Source organism: Limanda limanda, chromosome 9 (genome assembly GCF_963576545.1).
Source record: "Limanda limanda chromosome 9, fLimLim1.1, whole genome shotgun sequence".
NCBI classification, from domain to species: Eukaryota; Metazoa; Chordata; class Actinopteri; order Pleuronectiformes; family Pleuronectidae; genus Limanda; species Limanda limanda.
In genome coordinates this window covers 27,236,121-27,259,093 of record NC_083644.1, presented here as the reverse complement: position 1 = coordinate 27,259,093, position 22,973 = coordinate 27,236,121, and the positions used below count along the sequence as shown (strand labels likewise).

The window sequence follows — 22,973 nt, the reverse complement described above, 5'->3', positions numbered from 1 at the left end:
CCCCACCCTCCTTACGGTTCTCGACACTCGTACCCCTCAACCTCGTATCGCCTTGTAGACACAAGGACATCCCCATACCTCCTCACCACTGCTGCCCAGCAAATCTTGGATTTTAAAATCTCTTTATATCCAGTAAAGCTAGTGTTTGTAATCCGTTTCGACTGGGAATAGAGATGTAAACAGGAAAGTCCCCGAGAGCTGGGGATTTACTTGATTTTCAATTTTTTTTTTTCAATAAAATATCGCTGGAATGGTTAAGTGTGTGTATACAGAAAAGACGATGTCGTGAATTGTGGTATCTACAAGGCTCTCATGGGGCCCCTGGTACCCTGCATAAAGTATACAGCAATACCTGTGAGATATTAATCTTCCTATACGCTATGTATATTACTTTGAAGGCACAAGGACAGAGGTTTTGCTGACAGTGTGAGGACAATCCTGGAGCTGAGGAAAGGCTTGTAAAAGATCAATTGGGGAATGTTTTACCTTGTTCCATCAGGCTCTCCCAGAGGCCCCTGCTGATGACATTTTAGCTGCAACTTTGATATTTGCATGATCAACTATCGCATACAGGGGAAGTTAAAACATTTAATAGATGAAATGACAGCAATTCATACTTGATTAAAGAAAGTTATTACTTCAGCATTATTTTGTTAGTGGCCTAATGCTTCAGATGGCATGATCTCATATGTTAAACTCAAACTCTCTGTAGACTCAACCTTCTATGCTGACCTTAAAACCTGAGGCATTTTGCAATCTCACAATAATGAGTTCTGCATCTTGTGCCATAGATGAAATGGATTGGAAATGTGCGAGAGTGGCAAGAAATCAATTGTCAGGAAAACCTTCACAACATTCGAACGATACAAATGCACCAACACCAAAACTTGGTGTTCGTCTCATTGTACACATCCCATCGGATATGTGCAGACTTACATCTGTTCAGTTGAACTGATTATACCCGTTGTGTGCTCCCTTTAGCAAAAGGCTGGAGCCAGGATTTAGAAATAAAGGAAAAACACACACACACACACCTCTGCTCCTTGTGTCTACTGCAGGTTTTGATAAGTCCTCGACACCGGCAGAGGGAACGGATACCAAATCTGTTGCAACAGCCCGGGGGCCTCTCTCAGGGTTTGCCCAGAGAAATTTAAAGCACCTGAATTTCTTTGATCACAACCTCATCCTGGAGGAAGCAGCGATCCACTCCAGGCTGGCACGGCACCTATCCTCTCATCCACACTTATCCCCAGGCAGATTGAATGGTCGAATCACTACGAGATTGCATCTCATTTTAGCAATGCTCAAAGCAAGCTTTCATCAGGCTTTCATCGCTGCTTATGATCAAACAAAAAACTCTTTCCAAACACCTTTACTGAAAACTGTAATCACTTTAAACACAAGAACAAAAGGGCATATTGGCATTACAAATAATCAGGTAAATGCTCAATATTCTTGAAATCACCTTAAATACACTATTGCCTCACTGCACTGCACATAAGAGTGTGATGGGAGGAGATGAAGTCTGCAATCAGCTGAATGAGGATTAATTGATAAGTTAGCTGAATGGAGGCAGGGACTGGGCTTTAGAGGATTTTTCTGGCTCTGAGTCTTGCAGTGGCAGCCAGCGAAGGATGCCAGGAAACCGCACCGAGAGCAAGACTTGGATTGCAGAAACTTAAAAACCTCAAGGTACAGTGTGTTCCGTGTATACACCGACGGCTAGTTTCAGGCAGTAAATCAAGGTGAATTCAGGTAATTCCATCAAGTGCTCAAACATCGCCAAAACAATTTTATCGTAACCTCACTTCATTATCACTGACCTCTAGCCCTGAACAATAAGGCAAATGAGCAGCTGGGCAACAAATGCATCAGATATATTCATGTGATACTTTAGATCACAAAGACAAGTACATGGTCAGTGTAATTTCACACACAACCTACATGAAAAATCATCCATATTGTGTTGGCTTTTAAGGAAGGTTCACTATTTTTATATGAAGACTTGATTAGATCCCAGGAGCGATTTTATAAGCAGTTAACCTTATTCTCAATCATACAATCCCTCCTCCTCCCCACCCTGAATATCACCATGATTTATCATCATAATCATTACCATGGTTCTTTTTTAAATAGCATTCAACTCACTTGATCCCTTCATGATCTACCAATCATCTTTACTTTTCTGGCTCTCATCCTCATTAGCATCCACTTCACAACCCTCATTGGTCCTCAATGCCTTGGTCATCAGCATCTGCAGTTTTATGGTTGTTTATGGCTTTAATGGCTGACGTGATCATTACCATTGTGGCTGCCAGGAGCATGATCGTGAACATTATCTACATCATTAGCAAACTATAAGTTCTTATCAGCATCATCATTATCTTGATCCCTGTCATGACTGTTGCAAATATCAACATCATCTTCATGAGCACATCATGAACATTTTCATCGACATTATTGCCAGTGCCATATGTTATCATCGTCATCATCATCATGGAGGCACCGTCATTATTCTCATTTTGGTTATAGCCATTATGAAAGATTATTTTCACCACCATGGCACTTCGGGAAACATCATCTGTAGCATTAACACTGTTATTAATGTCACAGTTGTCATCATCACGGTAGCTACCAACGTCTTTGTCACTTGTTCCACCATCATTATCATCATAGTCATTGTCTTCATCATTGTTATCACCATCCTGACCAAAATACAACGTCAACAAGACCATCATGTTTGCCACAAGCAAAATCATCACCACTGTCATCAAATTGTCATGGCTGACGTCCTAGTTGAAATCAAAATAATCTTCATAAACAATGTTTTCACCAGTATCAACTTTATTGTCATAATTATCATGCCTCTCATATTTGTCACGTCATCAACATCAAAAAGGTGGTTGTTTCCATCATTAACATGGATGTCATCATCCTCATCTTCATCATCACAGCAACCACTTTCATGGATTCCATCACCACTGTCATACCATTATTATTATCATCACATCATCACAAATAAAATGATCATCACCATTACCCTTATTGTTCTTTGAAATCGTTTGCTCCTTGTGTCCTTCCTCACAAGCACGAGCACGCGCTCTTGCCATACTCCCATGACCTTTTTTGTCAGGAGTCTCTGGAAGCCTTCCAGAGGTGACTTACGATGTGCTGCTACACTGTGGCTGCTGCTGCAACACAGGGAGCAGAGCAACTGTGAGAACACTACACAGGACAGAGAGGGATACAAGTGATGTAATGAGAGAGAAACGGAGCAAAGGACGCTCACATACACACAAGGTTAAAACACATCAACTGGATGTGATGCATTTTAATTTTCCTTTAATTTTGTTTTATTTTTACCTCACTTCTTTTTATTAATTGAGTTTTTTCTCAGGCTTTGTCTATTTTAAACTCACTGTTGAGAAGAAAACAATTCCTACGTGCTCCAACACACACTTGTCATGTTCAGTGCACAATGTCCTGTTTTCTCAGAGATGTCTTCTCTATTTTCTGAAGTCATACACAAAGGGAGGTTAGATTAAATATATAATATAATAACTGAATGAAAATACTTTGAAATCACATTGATGCACATTAGGGAGGGAACTTCTACACAATTGCAAAAGCCACCTTCACTTCAGTTTTATTTCTGAGCTGTTTCTATCATTATGTCCACACCTGATGAGTCTGATTTGGACAACTACAACAATACAGTGTAGGGAAACTTTTACTCTTTTTATGCCTCTCTTACTCCTGTCACAATTTATTTATTTTCTTTTTAATATGTATTCTCACGTCTCGGAGGTAGCACGTTTCTACTTTCGTACATGGTAAATATTTTATTCCCCATAGACGCACTGTGGTCTCGCTGGACCCGAGTCCCTGAGTGGCAAAACATCAGTGGGATAAATGATGTGTGCCGCAACACGTACTGATGGAGATAGTTAGGAAGCAAGATAAAACGCTCCATCTCTGGGATACAGAAGATGAAAGTGAAACCTTGTTTTGAACGCGGGTTGCAGCATGTTGTTAGATCTCCCCAAGTCTTCTCATCCTTTTAGCTCACAACCCAACCCATATTAGAACTACGTCAAGGGCCAATGCTTTACAATATGGCTCGTCTTTCTTCTGCTCTAATCAGCCGGATGTGACACAGTTTCATACAGATGATTCTGGTGCTAAAAGCAAGTTAAACATTCAGCTGAACCCAAAATGCAGCCAAATTGGAATAAAGCAAATCCCTTTGTTAATAGAAATATATAATGTCAATATGGCAACTCATCTACCATATTCTATATAGCTTGTGTCTGTAATTATTGCGCAGTTGTGGGTTTGACGGAAGTGTAATTTTATAGCTGGATTCCTTCACATTATCAAATCTCTTTAAATTCTTTAGCAAGACAAGTGTCAATTTCAGTTTTCAGTTAGGTTCACCTGGTGCCAAAATTGGTTTTATTCACAAAATCTATATATTTTATAATTATCTACAGCTAAACAACCATGACCTGAATTCAAATTATATTTTGAATAACACGCTGCTTTATTAATAAAATTGTCAAAGTTAATATGGAATATTTATATTGGAATTTGATTTTCTTCCAGATTAATTGCACAAGTATTACCTCAACATGGCATTGACAGTTTAGATTGCCACTCTTGCATGTTGACAGTCCATCGCACGGAGGGAAATTAAAACTCGCCACATTAAATATCCTGTTTCATTAAAACCTATATTGAATTTAAAATGGGTTAATAAATAAAGAAAACATTTTCTGACATGTCATGGCCTTCATGTTGAAAAATGAATGGGTTGACGCCTCAAACTAACAAGACCGCTACATTAAAAAGCCAGTTTGCCAAGATTACTCAGAAAGCAAATATAATATATAAATATATATATATATATTTATATATATAAAGAGGTGGCCAAAGCCCCCTAAAGTATTGAAATTGCATTTCTTGCTGTCCCCTTCAATCTGCCACCTAATCAGTCCTTTTGCCTTCTCCACCTCCTCCTCTTCCTCCTCTTCCTTTCCCCTTCTTCAGACATTAGGGAGAGTGGAAGCCCTAAGCCGGTGATGGTTTTCATCCACGGGGGCTCCTACATGGAAGGCACTGGAAATATGTTTGACGGCAGCATCCTGGCCAGCTATGGCAACGTAATCGTCATAACCGTAAACTACCGGCTGGGCGTCCTAGGTAAGGATCATGCTGTGAAGTGTGACGCACAACCATTGTTGTCCTCTTATAACTTCTTCTATCTTTACTCCTTCCTTTCTGGGTGATTCCATTAGCTGCCATCTTTGTATCGATCTCTTTTGGTGTCGCTGTTGGTTGATTTCCAGAGTTAGTGTGCTAACTCTTCCTCAACTGCGCTTTCATTTTTGTGTTTCTCTTTCTTTTTCTCTGCCTCCCTTCGTCCCTTCTGTCCATTATGGTGATTCCATGTGTGAAAAGCATAGTGATGTTCTTGGGAGCTTAGTTAGGCATGTGTGCTTAGAATGTATCTTTTTAAGGACTGATTGTTTCTCCTCTAGTTTGAACCACTGGTCCACACTGTTGGAAACCAATCGGCTGGTTGTTAAAAGTCTGAGCTGCTCACTTGGCTTTTCTGCTCTTTACTCTTGTTAGTAACTGTTTTCAACTGGAATCTGCAGCTGAAATCTGCTCTCACTGCTTTCTGATTAAAGCTCAATCATTTGTATGCAAATGAAGATTTGAATCTCTGTGGGGCTTTTGGGTTGTGATTTGTTCCATTCCATTTTGTTGGAGTAATATTAGGAAGCTTAAACAGACTCTTAATCTTAATTGTGTCATCTTTTCTTATAACTTGCATCACCTGCTGGGCTGATTATGATATAAAGCTGTTGATGATGATGTGAGCAGATGCTGTTTAAAGCTTTGGTTAGTAAATATATATATATATATATATATATATATATATATATATTTATTTTATTTTTTTTATTAAGGTTTTGGGAGCTTTTATTTTGCTGAAACACAGAACTTTGTTGAGACAGATTTAAATCTCAATATTTGCTGGTCCTATGTTGAGGCCGAGTTACTGTTATTTTATGCATCTACCCTTCCTGTCTGCTTTATTATATTTAACAGCCTTTAATCCATCATGGCAAGTTCATCTCTGATATCCTCCCACCTCTTTTTATTTTCATTCCAATCTGTTGTCTTCTTCCTCTATCTTATGTCTTCTTATTTGTCTAATTCCTAATTCTGTTTCTCCTGTCAATGAATGTCACTGCCTTACCCAGAAGGCAGGCATATATATTGTGACACATGATGGAAACAAAGGTTCGCTGCTTCATTCCTAAATGAGATTATGCTGTCATTTGATTTGAATGAAAGGAACCGATTTGGTATGCGTGTTGCTTTGGTTGCTGGGGTTTTTCCCTCTCCTTCTTATTAAACTATACCAGAATATAGATATAGGGTAATATCCGTCTTTCACTCAACAATTACAATAACATTTGTCTGTGCATATGCAGAATGGGCATCAATGCCTGAGGGTGATTCTTTGAGATGCTGATATCAGAAAACGTATGTAAATCACAATGTTTATGTCTTCGGCAGGTGGTCTGCACATCATCCGTTATCCAAGCACTGATCTCTTTTAAATGACGTACTTGTTTGCATTGTAAATACTGAAACTATCCGGATCGGCTTCATTTGTATATGATCTGATGAAAGACTCAGACGTGCAACCTAAACGTGGCAGAAGCTGGCCAGCTGTGGAAGCATAGCGAGCGATCGATCACATCTCTTGGAAATATAAATGTCAGTGACTGGATGAACCCCCCCACCTCCACCCCTCCTCAGCAACCTTCGAGCCCTGCCAAAACCACAAAAGTGGATATTAAAGAAAGTACTCCATCATCTGTATTTACTAATCACTCATTCCTTTTCAATACCCACTTATTTTCTTTCAGGGTCATGAGAGAGCTGGAGGATATCCCAGGACAAAAATCACTGATACATACACATATATTCACACTTACGGGCACTGATTCAAATCCACAGTTCCAAATGTGCATACGCTCATTGCAGAGATTCACATGAGGAAGCTGATAGCTGTACAAAGTGCCACGGACAGGAGGGTCTGATAATTGACAGAAAACTAATCAATTACAATTTGAAAATGAATCACTTTGTCATAAATCAACCAAAACATTTGCTTCTGTCAGCTGGTGTCAGTTCCTATTTTGTGACTTTTTTTTCATAACTGATAATGAAAATAAATGTTGGTTGCCTATAACCAGGCCAAAGTAATACAGACTTGAAAGCAGGATGAAATGCTATTGAAACATTGCACCATTAAATGCCAAAAAGACAGGGCCAGTAAAATATAAATCAAACAAGGCAATATAAAAATCACATCTTATACCTGTTATTTTAAACATGGCAACATCTTAAGTTCTCTCTCTATCTCTTTCTCTCTCTTTCATACACACTCTCTCTCTCTGATGTACGAGTTCTTAACTGCTGCTGGCCTCATAGTGTTGAGGGAAACTGTATCCCTGCTGGTTAACATGAGGCGCCGCTGTTTGCTCTCAGATTAGACTCTATGTGTTTGTTTACCCCCTCGGCAATGGACACATGCATACAGCTTTACCTCACTAAACATGAGATTGTGTGTATGTGTGTGTGTGTGAGTGAGTGACAGCAAAGGAGCATATGCTTAGCAACGGTAGGTTCAGGACCCATAACCGCTGGGCTTTCCAGTCAGTTAACCAGGCTTTAGTAACTTTATAAAGGAGTTCAGCTAGTAGCTCTAATCTAAACCAATAAATCTAGTGTTGAATAAAGTAAAAAAAAGTTTCATTTTATTGATGTCATAGTCTCAGCACTTATTTTGAGACCTTGCCCATTGACTCAGAGTATATCCAAGTCAGGATTAAACTACTTATTTCTGTACTAAGGAAAATATTGTGCAAAACATATTATTAACCATGACCCTTTTCACCCTGCTGAGCGTGGACGCTCTAGAAACAAAAAAGGATGGAACCAATACTCTACCCATTTTAGTGTTGTTTCAAATATTAAATTCATGCTTGGAAATGTGGCATTTCAAAACCCAGCAGCGCCTTTCCTCAAGGTCCATGTACTCAGTTAGCTTCTTAAAAATGTAGGCTTTGACTGGAGGAAAGTAGAGTGGAGTGGTCTCTGTGTGTGCTGTGAATTCCAAGTGGGTGTCATAGGGGATCACCTGAAGCTGACCACATACAACATTTTCTAGTCAACCTTAAAGTAGCTCGCTGTACCCTGTCTGATTGGCCCACATGAGGAAACCCCATTTAGATTTATGGTATATTTAAAGTCCCACTCCAGTAGCTTATTACTCTCCCAGCAGAAGTTTTGTCAAGACTTCCTCTCCTGGCCTTAAAGTGGCTTAACTCCACTGATTCCTTCCTCATATTGGGACTGGGATCTATGAATATGCTAATATGACCCCACTCCTTCTCCCAATCTCGACTCCGTAAAAGATTATGTATACGTGTCATACAGCTCCTGATCCCCAACCACAGCTTTATTGGTTTCATAAATAAGTGACATCACAAACCAAGAATGTTTGATTCTGTTTGGTTTTTTTTTTTCTTCTTTTTTTCAAACTGGCATTTGTTCACTGCAGTGTTAAGGTGGAGCTGCTCAATCGTTGAGCTGAATGCTTATTTCACATATATATCTTATTATAGAAAAGGCACAAGGGGAACATTTTAACATGTTCAAATAGTAGATTTTCACCAGAGGGAGACTTTAAGACCATGCACATACTTTAACAGAATAAATGAATGTATTTAAGTGAGTCCTGTTCACAAGGAAACCAAACGATTTAAGATCAGAGACCAGAGAGCAGTGTGGAGTCTATTAAGATCCTTCCTCATAAATAACTTCCTACTGTCTCCCAGGCTCATAATTATGTTCTCCGGCCAGCTGGTTAGCCTCCACTGGTTAAAGTGTGTGGTTGACCTTACCCAGCCAGCCATTGCAGCACCTGTTCGCTAGGAGATGCTGCACTGCTGACGGAACTCCCTACTACGGTGCCAGACATTTTTCTCCTTGGCTTAGTGTGTGTGTGTAAGAGCGAGTGCTTTGCAGGAAGCCATTAGTGGCTTTAAATATGCAGAGTTGCTGACACGAAGCTGTATTTATCGTTTAAGGGCCTTGGCTACAATGGATTTGGCCATGGGGCACGTATATACTATGCTACTGTCAGTGTCTGTCTATTGGTGTGTTTGAATGTGTGTGTGCGTGTGTGTGTGTGTGTGTTTAATGGGTAAAGAGTCCTCCCCCAGTGTGCAGATGGGGTGTTAATGGAACACATGGTATAACACTGTCAAAATGTCATTATTAAGGGTAGCAAGTATTTATTGTCTTTGTCATCTCACTGCTCCTTGGATTATAATGGGACAATCTGCTGCAGGGTTGGTTTTGTTTTACTTATCATTTAAACTATGTATGAAACTAAGCACTCTATTGCCCAGATGTAGAAATCAGATCTCCAGACAAGCGCTACATGAAGCGGTTTGAGAAGAAGCTCAGTATCAGTATATTCTCATGGAAAAGTTTTGCCCTAAGCCCTTTTCTATCCTCAACTTTGTCCACCGTGAATACAACATAATAGTGATTAATAGTGACAGTTGTGGAGGATCTGCAACCGAGATTCCAATAGTTTCATATCTATTAAATCTAAATAAGGATAGATTTATAGCTCTGAAAAGCCACATAGTCACGTTCTTACAAGAACAAGGACATAAACATTGAATGAAACGGCCAATGCATGAATGCAATACCTCTCCAGGGCATGTTTGTTGTCCTTCCAAACAGTGGACTGTGCCTTTAAGGCCCTAACAGTGTTGAGTTTGTTTCGGCCCAGCCAAAACCTTTAATCATGCTGATTGATGAGGTGCATTTCCCTGACTCAAACCTTCTCCAAATAACCCTTCCATTCCACCAATACATCAGCCATTCAGCCAATTCATCAAGCCTCTGATTGTTTTAAGATATACCTGGCCAGTAAAATATCCATTTCTCTGCACGACACTGCTTCTCTAGCTCTGCCTAGTGTTCAGCACCATGATCCTTTCTAAAACACCCCTGCTCGAGAAAATACCGTGCAGGAAAAAGACTGGAAATCTGGCAGAGGAAGTGTACCAGATGGATCCATTTCACTGAAAAAGAAGAAAAAAAACTGATTGAGCTGATAAAAAACGATTAATATTATAGTATGTCAGTGATTAATGATTATTTTATACTGTACTATTTGTACTAAACTATGTCTATAATAGGTTTTATACCATAATTAAATCACATTTGTGAATAAATATTTGAAATGCACATAAAGCCATGAGAGACTTTATGTAAGTCTAAAACATTCTCCTTTCCTATCCCGTACAATTTATTATCAGCAGATGAGGCAGATATAGGCTTCTACACTTAGCTATCACAAACCTGTTATAATACACCTCAAATGTAAAATGCAATTAAGTTATATGTGCTTTAAAATAGAGAGTATGTTTAATATACCAAAATAAACTAAAGCAAACGTTTGGCCAATGTGATAGACTGTGTGTGCTACTGATTTCCATTGAGTCACCTTCGAGCAATTTGTGTCCTGTGTTGTGAGAGGCTTATAGATATGAGTTGGCTTTATGTTGTGTTACCTCAGTGTTTGTGTGGGGCCTCCAGGTGTCTTTTCAGGTTTGTGCTTTACTTCCCAGGTGATCTTGTAGCTGCAGGGCTTCTCTCCCAGCAACAGTGCACACTCACTCTTCCTCTCTGTGGCATTATTTATAAAGTGGGTCCAAATGTCAACCAGTTTGGTTGCCATCATGTTATTTTCCCTTTACTGTATGTTACCTCCTACAGCCACGGCATTGAAGTGCACAGCAAGGGCAGACTAGGATTGTTGGCAGTGTACACATGGTCCTGCTGTTGTACAGAAACTCATCAGAAAGATGATTCCAGTGTGCAGGAAGAAAATCGTGCAGTGCGGCCATTCACACATTAAATAAACATAGTTTATGTCATACATTTTTTGGGGATTAAAGTTTTCTACTTGTTCAACGTTACGAAGACTTCTTTTCATATGTCATTTGGCATGTTGGTATAATCACAGATAGTCTTTAATGAGGTGGGTGTCATCTCATTGTCTTGTGTTCATCTTTGAGTAGAAACTCTCTCAAGTCTCACTTGGGGCAAAGTGTGCTGTGAAAACTCAGTGCATATCAGTGTTCAGCATGCAGCACATAACCACACACACACACACACACACACACACACACACACACACACACATACACACACACACACACACACACACACACACACACACACAGCATTTAGTCTAATACAGGCATTATCCCTAATGTTTATCCTTCCCAAATATTAGCAGCAATTGTCCCAACTCTCCACCCTCCCACATATATCTTCATTCCCTCTCTCCTTTCACATTAATTGCTCCTTCTCTCTTTCCTGTTAGTTTATTTCCTGCTGGCTAAGTGTTGAGGACTATTATTTTCATGCTTATTCATTTCTTGCTCCCTGAAAAAAATACCCCAATGATTAGGGTTCATTACTCTTTCTGTGCCTCTGTGCCATCTTTCCTCCCCAGTCCCCTTCCCCTCTACATCCTTCCGTGCTTCATAGCCTTGACACAGCTCATTCTGAAAGTTGGGGGAAATATCGGACCCTTAAACAAACAGCTGTCTCTGCCCATGTAGGTACCACAAAGAAATGCTAAATGTTACTAAGACAATTAACATCCTCTGTTAGCCACAGGATAGAGGGAAATTCCCTTCTGACCTTTTTATTCACTTCAGGAAAGATATTGGAAGACGTGATCGTAACTTCACCAATAGCACTGGTGCACACTTGAAGTCACTTATTTATCTCAATCGATGTCATTTCAATAATATTAAAATGATTTCTATTAAATTGACATATATATGTGTATACATATTAAAAAATATTAGGCTACAGCTATGTAGCTCTGTACCAACATGATTTTAGTGTTGAGGCATTGCTCTGTTGTCTGTTTGTTTTTATATCCAACACAGCAAGTATTGACAGAGGTGTGTGTGTGGGTGTGTGTGTGTGTGTGTGTTTGTTTAAATGTATCATCAGCAGACCTTTGCCATGCTGCTCAGATGTTCTCCCTTGTAAACTACCCAAGCGAGGCTCAAACATATCCTCAGCTATTTTAGGGCAGACGAAGCTTTGATCAGTGGATAGTCTGCATTGAGAAATGTTGTAATATTTGCTGCAATATTTCTTACTCTTTCCTCACGCCACGTGCCAAAATCCCATGACTGCTGAGGAGAAACAGTTCAAGATATTTGAGATTCGCTTCAAGTATCTTTTATATTGCCTCTAGGTATATAGGCAGTCAGTGAGAAAGAAAGATAAATGGCGAGATAATGTCCTACAAGTTCAAATACATTCCAGTGTATTTTTACCAGTAACCACATATGAGATGTTATATTGCAAGAGGCTGCAGTGTAATCAAATTTCAGGCTAAACAGAAAAAGATAAGAGACCATAACTTTCTATCAGATTTAGTGTGAAATTGGCCCAAATTTGCCTTTTGATTAGAATGAGGTCTGCTCTAGTCAGTATGGTTCATATTTGAGATGATGATCTGATTACAGATGTATTGTTCTAAACTGAATGGATGGATTAGAGCTTTTATTAAATTCCAACACACGTATGTTATCATCAGACACTTTTTCAGTGTAAATTCTCCCCTACCACGCTGCCTTGATTCCTACATTTGAGTCTCTGATAACTTGCAATGTTCTGGGCGTGTAATATCATTTAAACATGACTAATGGCTGCCAGAATCTGGCTAAACTATGAATAGCAGTGTGATAGACACTCAGCATTGTTATCTTGTGATTAAACCACCAGGAATGTGTCCACCACTTTGCTTTCTCTTGGCACTGTCTTCAAATCGGGACGCATTAGTCTGCAGTTGCTAAGTTTTTTCTTGTCCAGCTCATTTGGCTCATAATAATTTATAGAGAGAATGGGCTGTAAAGCTAAGCAACACTATGCTTATGGCGATCTGGCAACACCGAGGTTGACGTTGCAAGGTTTACAGCAGCTCTGTGGATGCGTCAGAAATTGGATTCTTCTGGCCAAGGCCAGGACAACAGGAGGCCATCTGGGCATGCTCAATTGTGCCAGGCGTCTGTAGCCACAACTTTCAGCACTTGCCACCAACCCAACATTAGGCAGACAATGATATGCATGTGGGATTTATTGTGTGTTATACACAAATGCAGCAACCGTCTGGTCACAATATACAATCTTTCAAAAGATGATTCCAAAAATCAGTCGATGCATGGATAATACTCGTAGCTAATTTGGTCTGGTTTCATTCAGACAATGGCACAGCAATAACTGGAAAAAGAAAAGGTCCATGCTTTAAAGCTGCAACCTGTAGAGCTTACCCATGAACCTAACAATTTGTTAATAGTCATTTGTGAATACTTGGGATTTAGTCAAGCTGCTATTTACAAAGGTCAAAGATAAACTCAAATGCTAAATACTGTACAAATCAGTGGTAAGAAACAACAGAAATCACTGAGCACAACTCAGTGACATCTAAGGCCAAACATTTTAAATATAATACATAGTGACTTAAAGATGTATGTATGACCGAGTACAGCCCCTTGGCAAAGGTTCATTGAAAAATTATTGTCAATCTGACATCTCATCATTGCTGGTGACTTGTGTCTTGCATTACTGTACAAACCAAAACAAGGAAAAAAGGGATAGAGTTATTCTGCAAGACACAAAAGACTGTGAAGCTGTGAGTTGTTGAATTAAACCAGTGGCCACAGTATAATTGCATGTGCATGCTCTCTGTCCTTGACTCTAAATGAATGTTTTAACTTACTTCTTCTTTTATTTGAATAACACTCATTTTCGTCTTTACTACCTAAATACTAACAACTAATATACTAACTGAACAAAAAGTTTGCACTAATAATTACTAATTCTACTAACATGACATGTACTAACTAAACTTCAGGATGTGCTTAAAGTTTATATAAACGATAATCATTGCCACTAGGTGTCGCAATACCACCAGCATCTTGGTCCAAAACAAGTGTTTTGCTGACCATACCACCCCACCCCCCTTTGTGTTCTCTGTAAAGCCCAGATTAAGTTGCCGCTAAACACACAACCAGACTCACAACTGAGTAAAGTTACTCTTTGTACAGGATCGCAAATGATCAACAAGAAACCCAAACAAATATTCAGCTAGCTGCCAGACAGACTGGGGATATGGAACCGTGTCTCAGCCTGCATGTTGGATACTTTGGACTGTAAACCTATTGAAAACATATTTCAGGGCTGCACACAGCACACATTTAGTGGGCCTGCATGGCAGCTAGCAGCTAGCTAGCATAATTAGCATAGCATAGGTGTGATTATAATATCTGTGTCTCTAAAATATGTCAAAGCGGCAGAAATTGGCATGTCCGCTCATGGGAGGGCCAGTGGTTTCACATGGACTTGCATGCACTAACTTGCACGACATAACGTACCTGGACCAGCTATCACAAATAATCCACCGATAATCGTGTTCTAATAAATAAGCTAATTGGCTGTGTAATGTCTGAAAACTCATAGTCTCCTTTTAAGTAGCTATCAACACAGAATCATAATATGTTTTCAAAAAAGCAACACTTTAATTACCACATTTCATGACAAGTTAGAGTCAGTATGAGCTTTCAGACAAAGCCAGCTTTATAATTTTTTTCCCTTGTGTCTTTCTTCTATTTATTTTTTTTGTTTGTTGTTTTCGACACCTATATTTCCTTTGTTTTAAATCTGTCTTCTGCCTTGTCGAGCCAACAATACACTTTTTTTTTTGCAAACATTGTCCAATAAATTAAGTTAAATTAAATTAATAAATCCCAAACCCACCTGTGGAAACAGTCTTGGTATTTTGGGTATTTAAATTTGTTTGTCTATTGAAAAAGACTGTTGGAAACATCCATCCAGCTGTTCTCTTGTCTTGGGTTAGGTTGCAGGGGGGCATGGACTATTCCCGCATGCACATGGCAAAATGCAGAGCACACCCTTGAGAGGTTTTCAGTCCTATCTCCTCCTTCAAATTCTCCTACATTATAAATTACATTTATTAACCTGACCATTGTTATGATGTACAAAAGCTATGGACAAAATGTCCCAATTCCACTACCTGATATAAAATACACATCACAGTCCATTCACTTCACCTCAGATTTGTAGTTGTATCTCAATTAGACTCAATGAGTCTGTTGTGTCCATGCGGCTGTTGGCCTGACAGGGGTCAAAGAGTCCAGCAGATTTGCTGAATAGGAGGTTGGACAGAAGCTGACTGGCTGTGCAGGGGAACAGGGGGCAGATGGAGAGATGGGTTGAGAAACAAACTGGGATTACATCCCTCCACACTGAGCTATTACGAGGCACCTCACTGCAAAGTGCATGCGTAAATATCAGGGCCCCTGTGACAGTGTTATTTATTGATCAAAGCTTTGTCCTCTGCTAATGTGTGAATGCAGGCCTGTGCCTGTGTGTGAGTGTGTGTGTGTGTGTGTGTGTGTGTGAGTGTGTCATGGGGCTAGTGTGGCAGATGGACATGTGCAGTAGCAGGATCAAAGACTGTGGTGTATAACAGCTCTGATCACTGCAATGTACATATGCTGGGGTGTGAACCAGTCCTGAGTCTGAACAACTGTATCTGTGTGATGTTCTCAAATCCTCCATTTCATTTTTTCACAGCTTACTGTCTCATTCTGTTCTATTCAGTGCTCTGACATAGTTCCAGGTAAACCAGGTTTTGATAATTTCAGATTCCCTGGCTGTCAGCCTCTCTATCGCCATACTCTCTGCCGACACCAAATCAAACCATTGCCAACAAGCAATAAAGGAGACTGTGAGACTGAGGGAGAATGTGATTTAAGACTCGAAGGGGGTCTTCTGCCCTGCACGACACGAGCCGTCTGATTGGTTATCAGCACTGGTCACAAATCTGCCGTCGCCATAATTTTAGAGGTCAGACAGTAGTGTCGTGCTCAGAAACCAGGAACCCAAGGAGGGGGGGCATATGAGAGATAAATGGTGTGTATTCATTTGAGGGCTAGGCCAATATTAAATATGAGATATCGGCTAGTCATATCTTCTGAGACTGAAATGAAGGACCCTTCATTCCAAACAGACCTTGCAATAAATCTGAATTTGAATGTGTGAATAAAAAAAAATATAAAACTGAATAAAAACTATCAGTTTGTCTTCAGTATTTTATTAACTTTCATATTGGAAATTTTGGCAGCCCTTGATTTGCGTCTACCGCCAGCTTTCATTGACAGTGCAGGCTATGGCATGCTCTTATATCGTGAGCTCGAGGGTCAGGGTGCAGAGGTTGTGGTGGTGGACGTGTTCTTTATAATATCGCATTTTCATGTAGGTGAGTGGAGTTCACGTGTTATCATAGACCCATTGTAGGTATTTGACTTTTAATTAACTAAAGCCCCATTAGATCTCTGACCTAAACCATAGGTATACCATAAGACAGTGGTTCTTAACCTGGGTTCGATCGAACCCCAGGGGTTCGGTGAGTCACTCTCAGGGGTTCGGCAGGGGTCAAAACACACACAGTATAGCCCGGTTCACACTAACAATGTCTGGCCATTTTTGTCGGCCGTCAAAAAATTGGCTGCCCACAATTTGGTAACACACAATTTTTTTTTGCCGTGTCAGATTGCAAACATTTTGTTGCTTAGTAAAAGTGTGTTACACAAAAGAAATTCAGGCTACTCGTATTATTCATGACGTCAAACTCCGCAGTGATAAAGCTGGTTGCAGCTGATCACGCCACATTGCTTATCTTTGATATCTGTGCTGCAGGGAACTTGGTGCGCTCAGTAGTCAACTTGTGGCTGTTCTGATTGTACGTCATTCAGCAGAGACAGCTTCAACAGCAACTCCTCAGAACAACAACGCTCTCAACGTTTTGGTGTCACCAAATCGTACCACACCCCCTTATTGCCCTTGAGATACTCACACTGTTTGTTATAACGTATTTGTGCGAGCAATCCTTTTTGATAGTAGACATGAAAATTAAGAAAAGGAACAGACTTTGTTGCGAAAATTATATGAAAGTGGCACTTGCCAAGGTGAAGCCGCGCATTCCTGAACTTGTATCTGAAAGGCGACAGCAAAAGTCACATTGATTTGCAGTAAATAGTCATTGAGTTATGTTATTGTTGGTTTTTATGGTTGGTTTTGTTCTTTGAACACATTGATTTTGTGTGCAACTGATGCATGGTTCATTTTGTGCATTAACAAATTATATACCTATGTTTTGAAGAAATCATATTTTATTTTTCCAATTACGAAGGGTTCGGTGAATGCACTGATGAAGCTTGCAGGGTTCAGTACCTCCAATAAGGTTAAGAACCACTGCCATAGGAGATCATTTTAAATGGTTGGCAGTCAAATTAATCATTTGGTTTTCATGTTCCTGGGCTGATTGAGGCCACTATGACTTCATGCCTTTGTCTGTAAGAAACTATTTTGCCTGAAAAATTACCCTAAGCCGGTATAGGGTTGAGCCTTTTCTTCTGTCATAACTTGAACCCAGGGTCTGAGTTGTGATGCTGCGCCTCAACTATATCCTCATCTGTCATGCGTTGAGTATCATTTTAAGTAATCAGAACATTATTTAAGCAGGATATCAGTACTTTACATGCTTTTATTAAATCTGTGTGTTTGGTTTCTGACCTATTTCCTCTCTCTACTTTACCATCCGCCATCCCATCACTTTGCCATCTGTGCTGTGTGACTGACTGATCTGCTAGGTGGCTTAATCCCTTGGACAGAACAAAGGTAAACACTGAGATGGCGCAGGCCTTGAGCCCACCAGAAGGACTGGGGCAAAGATTTTTGGTCCCACCCTCTACAAATCCAAATGTGATTGGTCAGATCACCTGCCAATTTCTAAACAAACACAAATGTCTATTGGGGCTTTTCTGTCCTGGTTATGAGGAGCTAACTATTGAGTAAAGGCTCTTATATACTACTACGTGTCCGTTTCTCGGAGAGGTCTCAGCGGGGGGCAAAGAGTCTTTTTGATTTTTACTTCTCCGACGACTATCCGTCTAAAAACAATTCCCAGCCAAACCCATAGGTGGCGCAACGGAAGACGAGCTCAGAGAAGCCTACCCCATTTGGGAAGAAGAAGTCCACGTGTCTCTGTTTACATGTTAGCCGGCCTCCCACACACTGAACCATGGCAACTAACAGAACTAAATAAAGTGACACCCAGCGTGTCAAGATGCTGATGTAATCGCTTCTTAGCGCAGCGGTTCCCCGGTCTTGTTTCCGAACTGTGTTGCTGATTCCACAGCTTGAATCTGCTTGAGGCTACATGTAGCTAGAAGCTACCCGGAGCTAGCTCCCCCCCAGCTTCCACACACAGTCAGCAGGGACTCCCGGCACTAACAACTACTATCCAGTGTTTGCTTCTAACCTGACGGTATTATAGAAACAGTGTCATGATAGAAGTGGAATTAAAGTCGTGACGGCGGTTTCTTGCACTGTTACCACCGCAGTTAGCATGGTGGCTAGCCTAGCCCGCTAGCCTAGCCTGCTAGCGCCGTTTTGAAAGCTCGTTATAACCGTATGTGACCGTGCACACATGCCCTCAGTGCTCTAACGAGCCACCGTCAGCCGGACAACTCCGCTGGCTTAACACACACGTCACATTAATCGTAGAATCATAGTTGTGTTCGTGTTTGTTGCTAAAATGTAAACAGGAAGTTTGAGGTCCGGAAATACGGAAATGACGTCATACAGAAATGACGTCATACGGAAATGATGTCGTTCGCGGACCAATCACAGCCAAGAGCGGTCCGTCGGGTCTCCAACATGAAGACGGATAGTTAGAAAAATCAGACGTGTACGAAAAGCTGTCCGAAGCATTCGGAGAGGGCGTTTCACGACGGATAGGGCGGTCTTATCTGTCCGTAATAGAAAAAACGGAGAGGCATAAATTGGCCTTAAGACAGCTAATCCTTTCTCTACCTAGGCAGAGAAGGACAGTAACACTTTCATTTCTGAGGCAAACTCAATAGAATAATTAAGTAAAAAACATTAAACACAAGACTTAAAATGCTGATGGTATAGAAAAGGCAGGGATGAGCTTCTGTTTTGCTGCCAGCAGAAGATAGTGAGCAGAGGTTGAAGAATATCTGACACAATGACAGCATTACTTATCTTGCTTGGTGTCTTTGTCCTCTGTCTCTCTCAAAAACCGGTGTTTATGTGCATCACCCTCCTCTCCCAATGAACTGCCATACACAAAGCTTTACATTCACACAGTGATCCTCTTCTTTTTGTCTGCCACTGGCTTGTCTTGTTGATCACTGCCTTCTCACTGCTAAATAGTCTATTTCACAGAATACGTCTGCCATATTGCCTCCACGCTTTGTTCTAAGACAAATCCCATAATCCTCTCAAAGGTCAGCCTTCTCTTTTCTCCTTGCTCTCTCCACATGTGGCACATTCATTCATTTTCTCGACGGAAATAATTGAACAATATGAAGGATAAAAGAGGAGGTGGAGGAGGAGGAGGAGGAGGAGGAGGAGGAGGAGGAAGATCCTGTTGTTTCTCCTCATCTCCCTGAAGCAGGACTGTCCTCTCTCTGCTCTTTCTCTCCCTGTCTCCCTGTTTGCCTCCGTTCATTTGAATTCATTTCAATTATTTATTGGCATAAGATGAACCAACAATCAGTACTGCACACATTCTCACTATACTGCTTTAAAACCATAAGTGATTCCGAAGTTAATCAGTGATTTAACAGTTTTTTCAAAGAGTTAAAGGTGGCAGCAAGCAAGGTCAGAACTTCAGGAGAATTTATTTTTAAATGTAAGTACTCAAACGAACATTGAACAGTACAAATGTTTAAGAAAACAACATCCTTCAGCATTTTTTAATTAAACAATAAGCGTTCTTGTCGCTTCAGTCAACATAGTCTATGCAGTGGGCTGCTTCTTTTGTCTGCTGCGTAGACCGGGTCCTTCGATGGATGTGGCTCCTGAATTGAAACCCAGCTAAAGTCATATGAGCATTATTATAGAGAACCTTTTCATTAACTCTCTGTATTTTTTCCTATTTTCACCACTCTCTCTGTACAACTGAGCGTTGTTTTTGGTTTTACGAAGAATAATAAATGATGACTATGGAAGTTAAATCCAATATTTACTAAGCAGATTCTACATGTGAATATGAATCTGTAGGTGAGGCACAAGATGTTGGGGCCAGAAACCTTCTGCATCTAATTCAACCAACCACGATTGACCAGGCTGTGGTTGCCCACTGGAAAACAGCCCACGTGGAAAGCAGAAAGGCTGGAAAACGGTGAAAGAAATGCTTCAGCTATTATTATTTATCATAATATCTATTTTATTATTTATATGCATTAAATTGCAGATAGATGATATTGGAGATAACTTGGTGAACGAAAGATGGAGACTAGGCCTGGATATCCACTGTCTCCCAAAATATTGGCCATTGGCTTTCAATGAGCTTGTTGTTATTATAACTGTTAATTTCTGTTATACCCACCATGGTCATCATTGTCTTTGAAATTCAACCTTTTTGCTTTCATCTCTTCTGTCTAAACACATGTTAAAAGGTAGACTCACAAATGAATCAAATTTTATTCAAAGTTAATCCGCTTTATAATTTTAGTTAGCTGTTAAAAAATACTTTTCACAAACCAGTGCTAGTTGTGTTTTTATTGTTTATTTATTTGAAAAAAGAGACAGAGACAAAAGATGTCGAGCAAACCCACCCTCGAGCGTCTTGCAAGTAAACATACTGAAACCCTGAGAGAGGGAGGGAGAGACGGAGAGGTGCAGTGTCATCACTGAAGTCTCGCCACTTGATTTGCATGTGTAAAATTAATCTGCAGCATATTGCGTCCTGCTGATGCTAATTAGAGAAGTAACCATTAACATCAGCCACTTAATCATCAATATTAATATGCATAATTATTAATAATTCTGTTTCCCCTTCCAACACGACGGCACTGCAGGGCCCCAGCTACTTGTGTTTACACCAACATCTATCTTCATTATACACACACCTCCAGTTAATCAGTTCTCCCCCCCCCCTCTCTCGCTCTGCTGCCAGTTTCATATCCACTTTTTCACTATATGCCAGTACAGGCCTGGTACATATGTCTAACACATTGTGAATATTCACCCAATTTAAAAGAATACACATTTTCAGCATCCTTGAGGATGTGACTGACCGTGACTCAGGAGGAAGAACGGATTGTTCACGAAACAGTGAACTGTGGCCAACCCCTCTGATCTGCAATAGAGTGTTCTTGGGCAAGACACTGAACCCCAGAGTGCTTCTGATGAGTGTGTGTGGATGTTGTGTAATACAAAAAGCACTGTGTATAGAAGCACCGTATGAATGTGTGTGTAAATGGGTGACTGCAACTTGTTCCCTGAAGCACTTTGAGTGATCAATACGACTGGAAAGCGCTATATAACAATACAGTCTACTTACCACCTGGATAAACTATATAGCTATAGTGGTAATAGATATACTCTCAGTGAAAATGTTGTTGTTCTTATCTTTTAATTTCTGCCACAACAACACACAAGACATATGCAGCTAAAGTTGAGTCGGGTCCAACCAGTAACCAAGAGAAACACCTCCTCACCAGATGAGATATGTGTTAGTGTTGAGTTCAGTCATATCACCTATGTGCTTTGTGAGTATTTGTATAGGTATGTGTTTGTGTATTGGGGGAGAGAACCGAAGTAGAGATCTATAAACGCTGGCCTTGCAGGTTCATAACTGGCCCTGGGGGAGCTGTGAACTGGTCATGCTGTTGACAAGTTGTTTGTGTGTGTGTGTGTGTGTGTGTGTGTGTGTGTGTGTGTGTGTGTGTGTGTGTGTGTGTCTCTGTGTGTGTGTGTGTGTGTGTGTGTGTGTGTGTGTGTGTGTGTGTGTGTGTGTGTGTGTGTGTGTGTGTGTGTGTGTAAGTTTGTGTGTCCATAGCTTCTCTGATGGAGAAATGGAAGCAGAGGAGCATTTCATTTACTGCCCCAGGGAGACCTCTCCACCATCATACATTTATTGATACTTGCACTTTAACCGCTGCTGACCCAGCTTATAGCCTGAGCCTAGCCTTTGAAAGCCTGCATGTAAAGCCAGGTTACAAACATATACCAAAAGATGCATTCACTTGACACCGTTATTTTGCCAGTTTATGCCCTCGCGTGCAGGTCTGTTATAATCACAGAAAGTTAGACATTTATTTTTTATGTAGTGATGACAATGACCATGAAAATTAAACAGATTTCTGATGAGAGCGCTGCAGTAAATTATAACAGCATTGACAATATTAAAAGATAAAAACACTGCATTACCAAGGTTTGAATAAGAAAATGCTTAACTGCCAGTCAGGGGTGACCTCAATATGACTTTATCATTAAAATTGGTACTGTGCCTCCTTGTTCAAGCCTTTGCTTCAAGGCCTCTGTCTGGTTATGTTCATTAGTATCTATTTGTGTTTGTCCATACGCAGAATTCAATTTGGAGCAAATTAACATGAACTTCAGACTTTAAGGTCGTCTTTAATTTGCAGACAGTTAATGTACACAGGTTAAATCATTTGTGTAATGATGCTTCTACCGTCAGCCCCGTGTATGTGTTGCACTGCTGACGACTTTAAACCAATACTGGCCATAGCTGTACTTTTCTACAGTACACAGCTCAAAATTCAGCTTCTTATAGCTAAGATAAAATCTTTCTATTGGTGGGAATCAGAGGTGAGCAGACTAACCACAGCTCATCATCACTGCACTTTCCATCCCTTCGCTCTATTGTTACATAAGGTTTGAGGTAGATGTAAGGTATATGTAACATGATTCTT

At 40.3% G+C, this 22,973-nt stretch overlaps 1 protein-coding gene across 4 annotated transcripts in view; it reads left to right on the top strand.

Annotated features, from left to right (window-relative positions):
* nlgn1 (neuroligin 1) overlaps positions 1-22,973 on the top strand; it is a 265,168-nt gene that overhangs the window by 86,700 nt on the left and 155,495 nt on the right. For all 4 annotated transcript variants that reach the window (XM_061078106.1, XM_061078109.1, XM_061078108.1 and 1 more), the window contains one exon: positions 5,050-5,202. In XM_061078106.1, the coding sequence (XP_060934089.1) occupies positions 5,050-5,202 (153 nt within the window). The remainder of the gene's footprint in view (positions 1-5,049; positions 5,203-22,973) is intronic.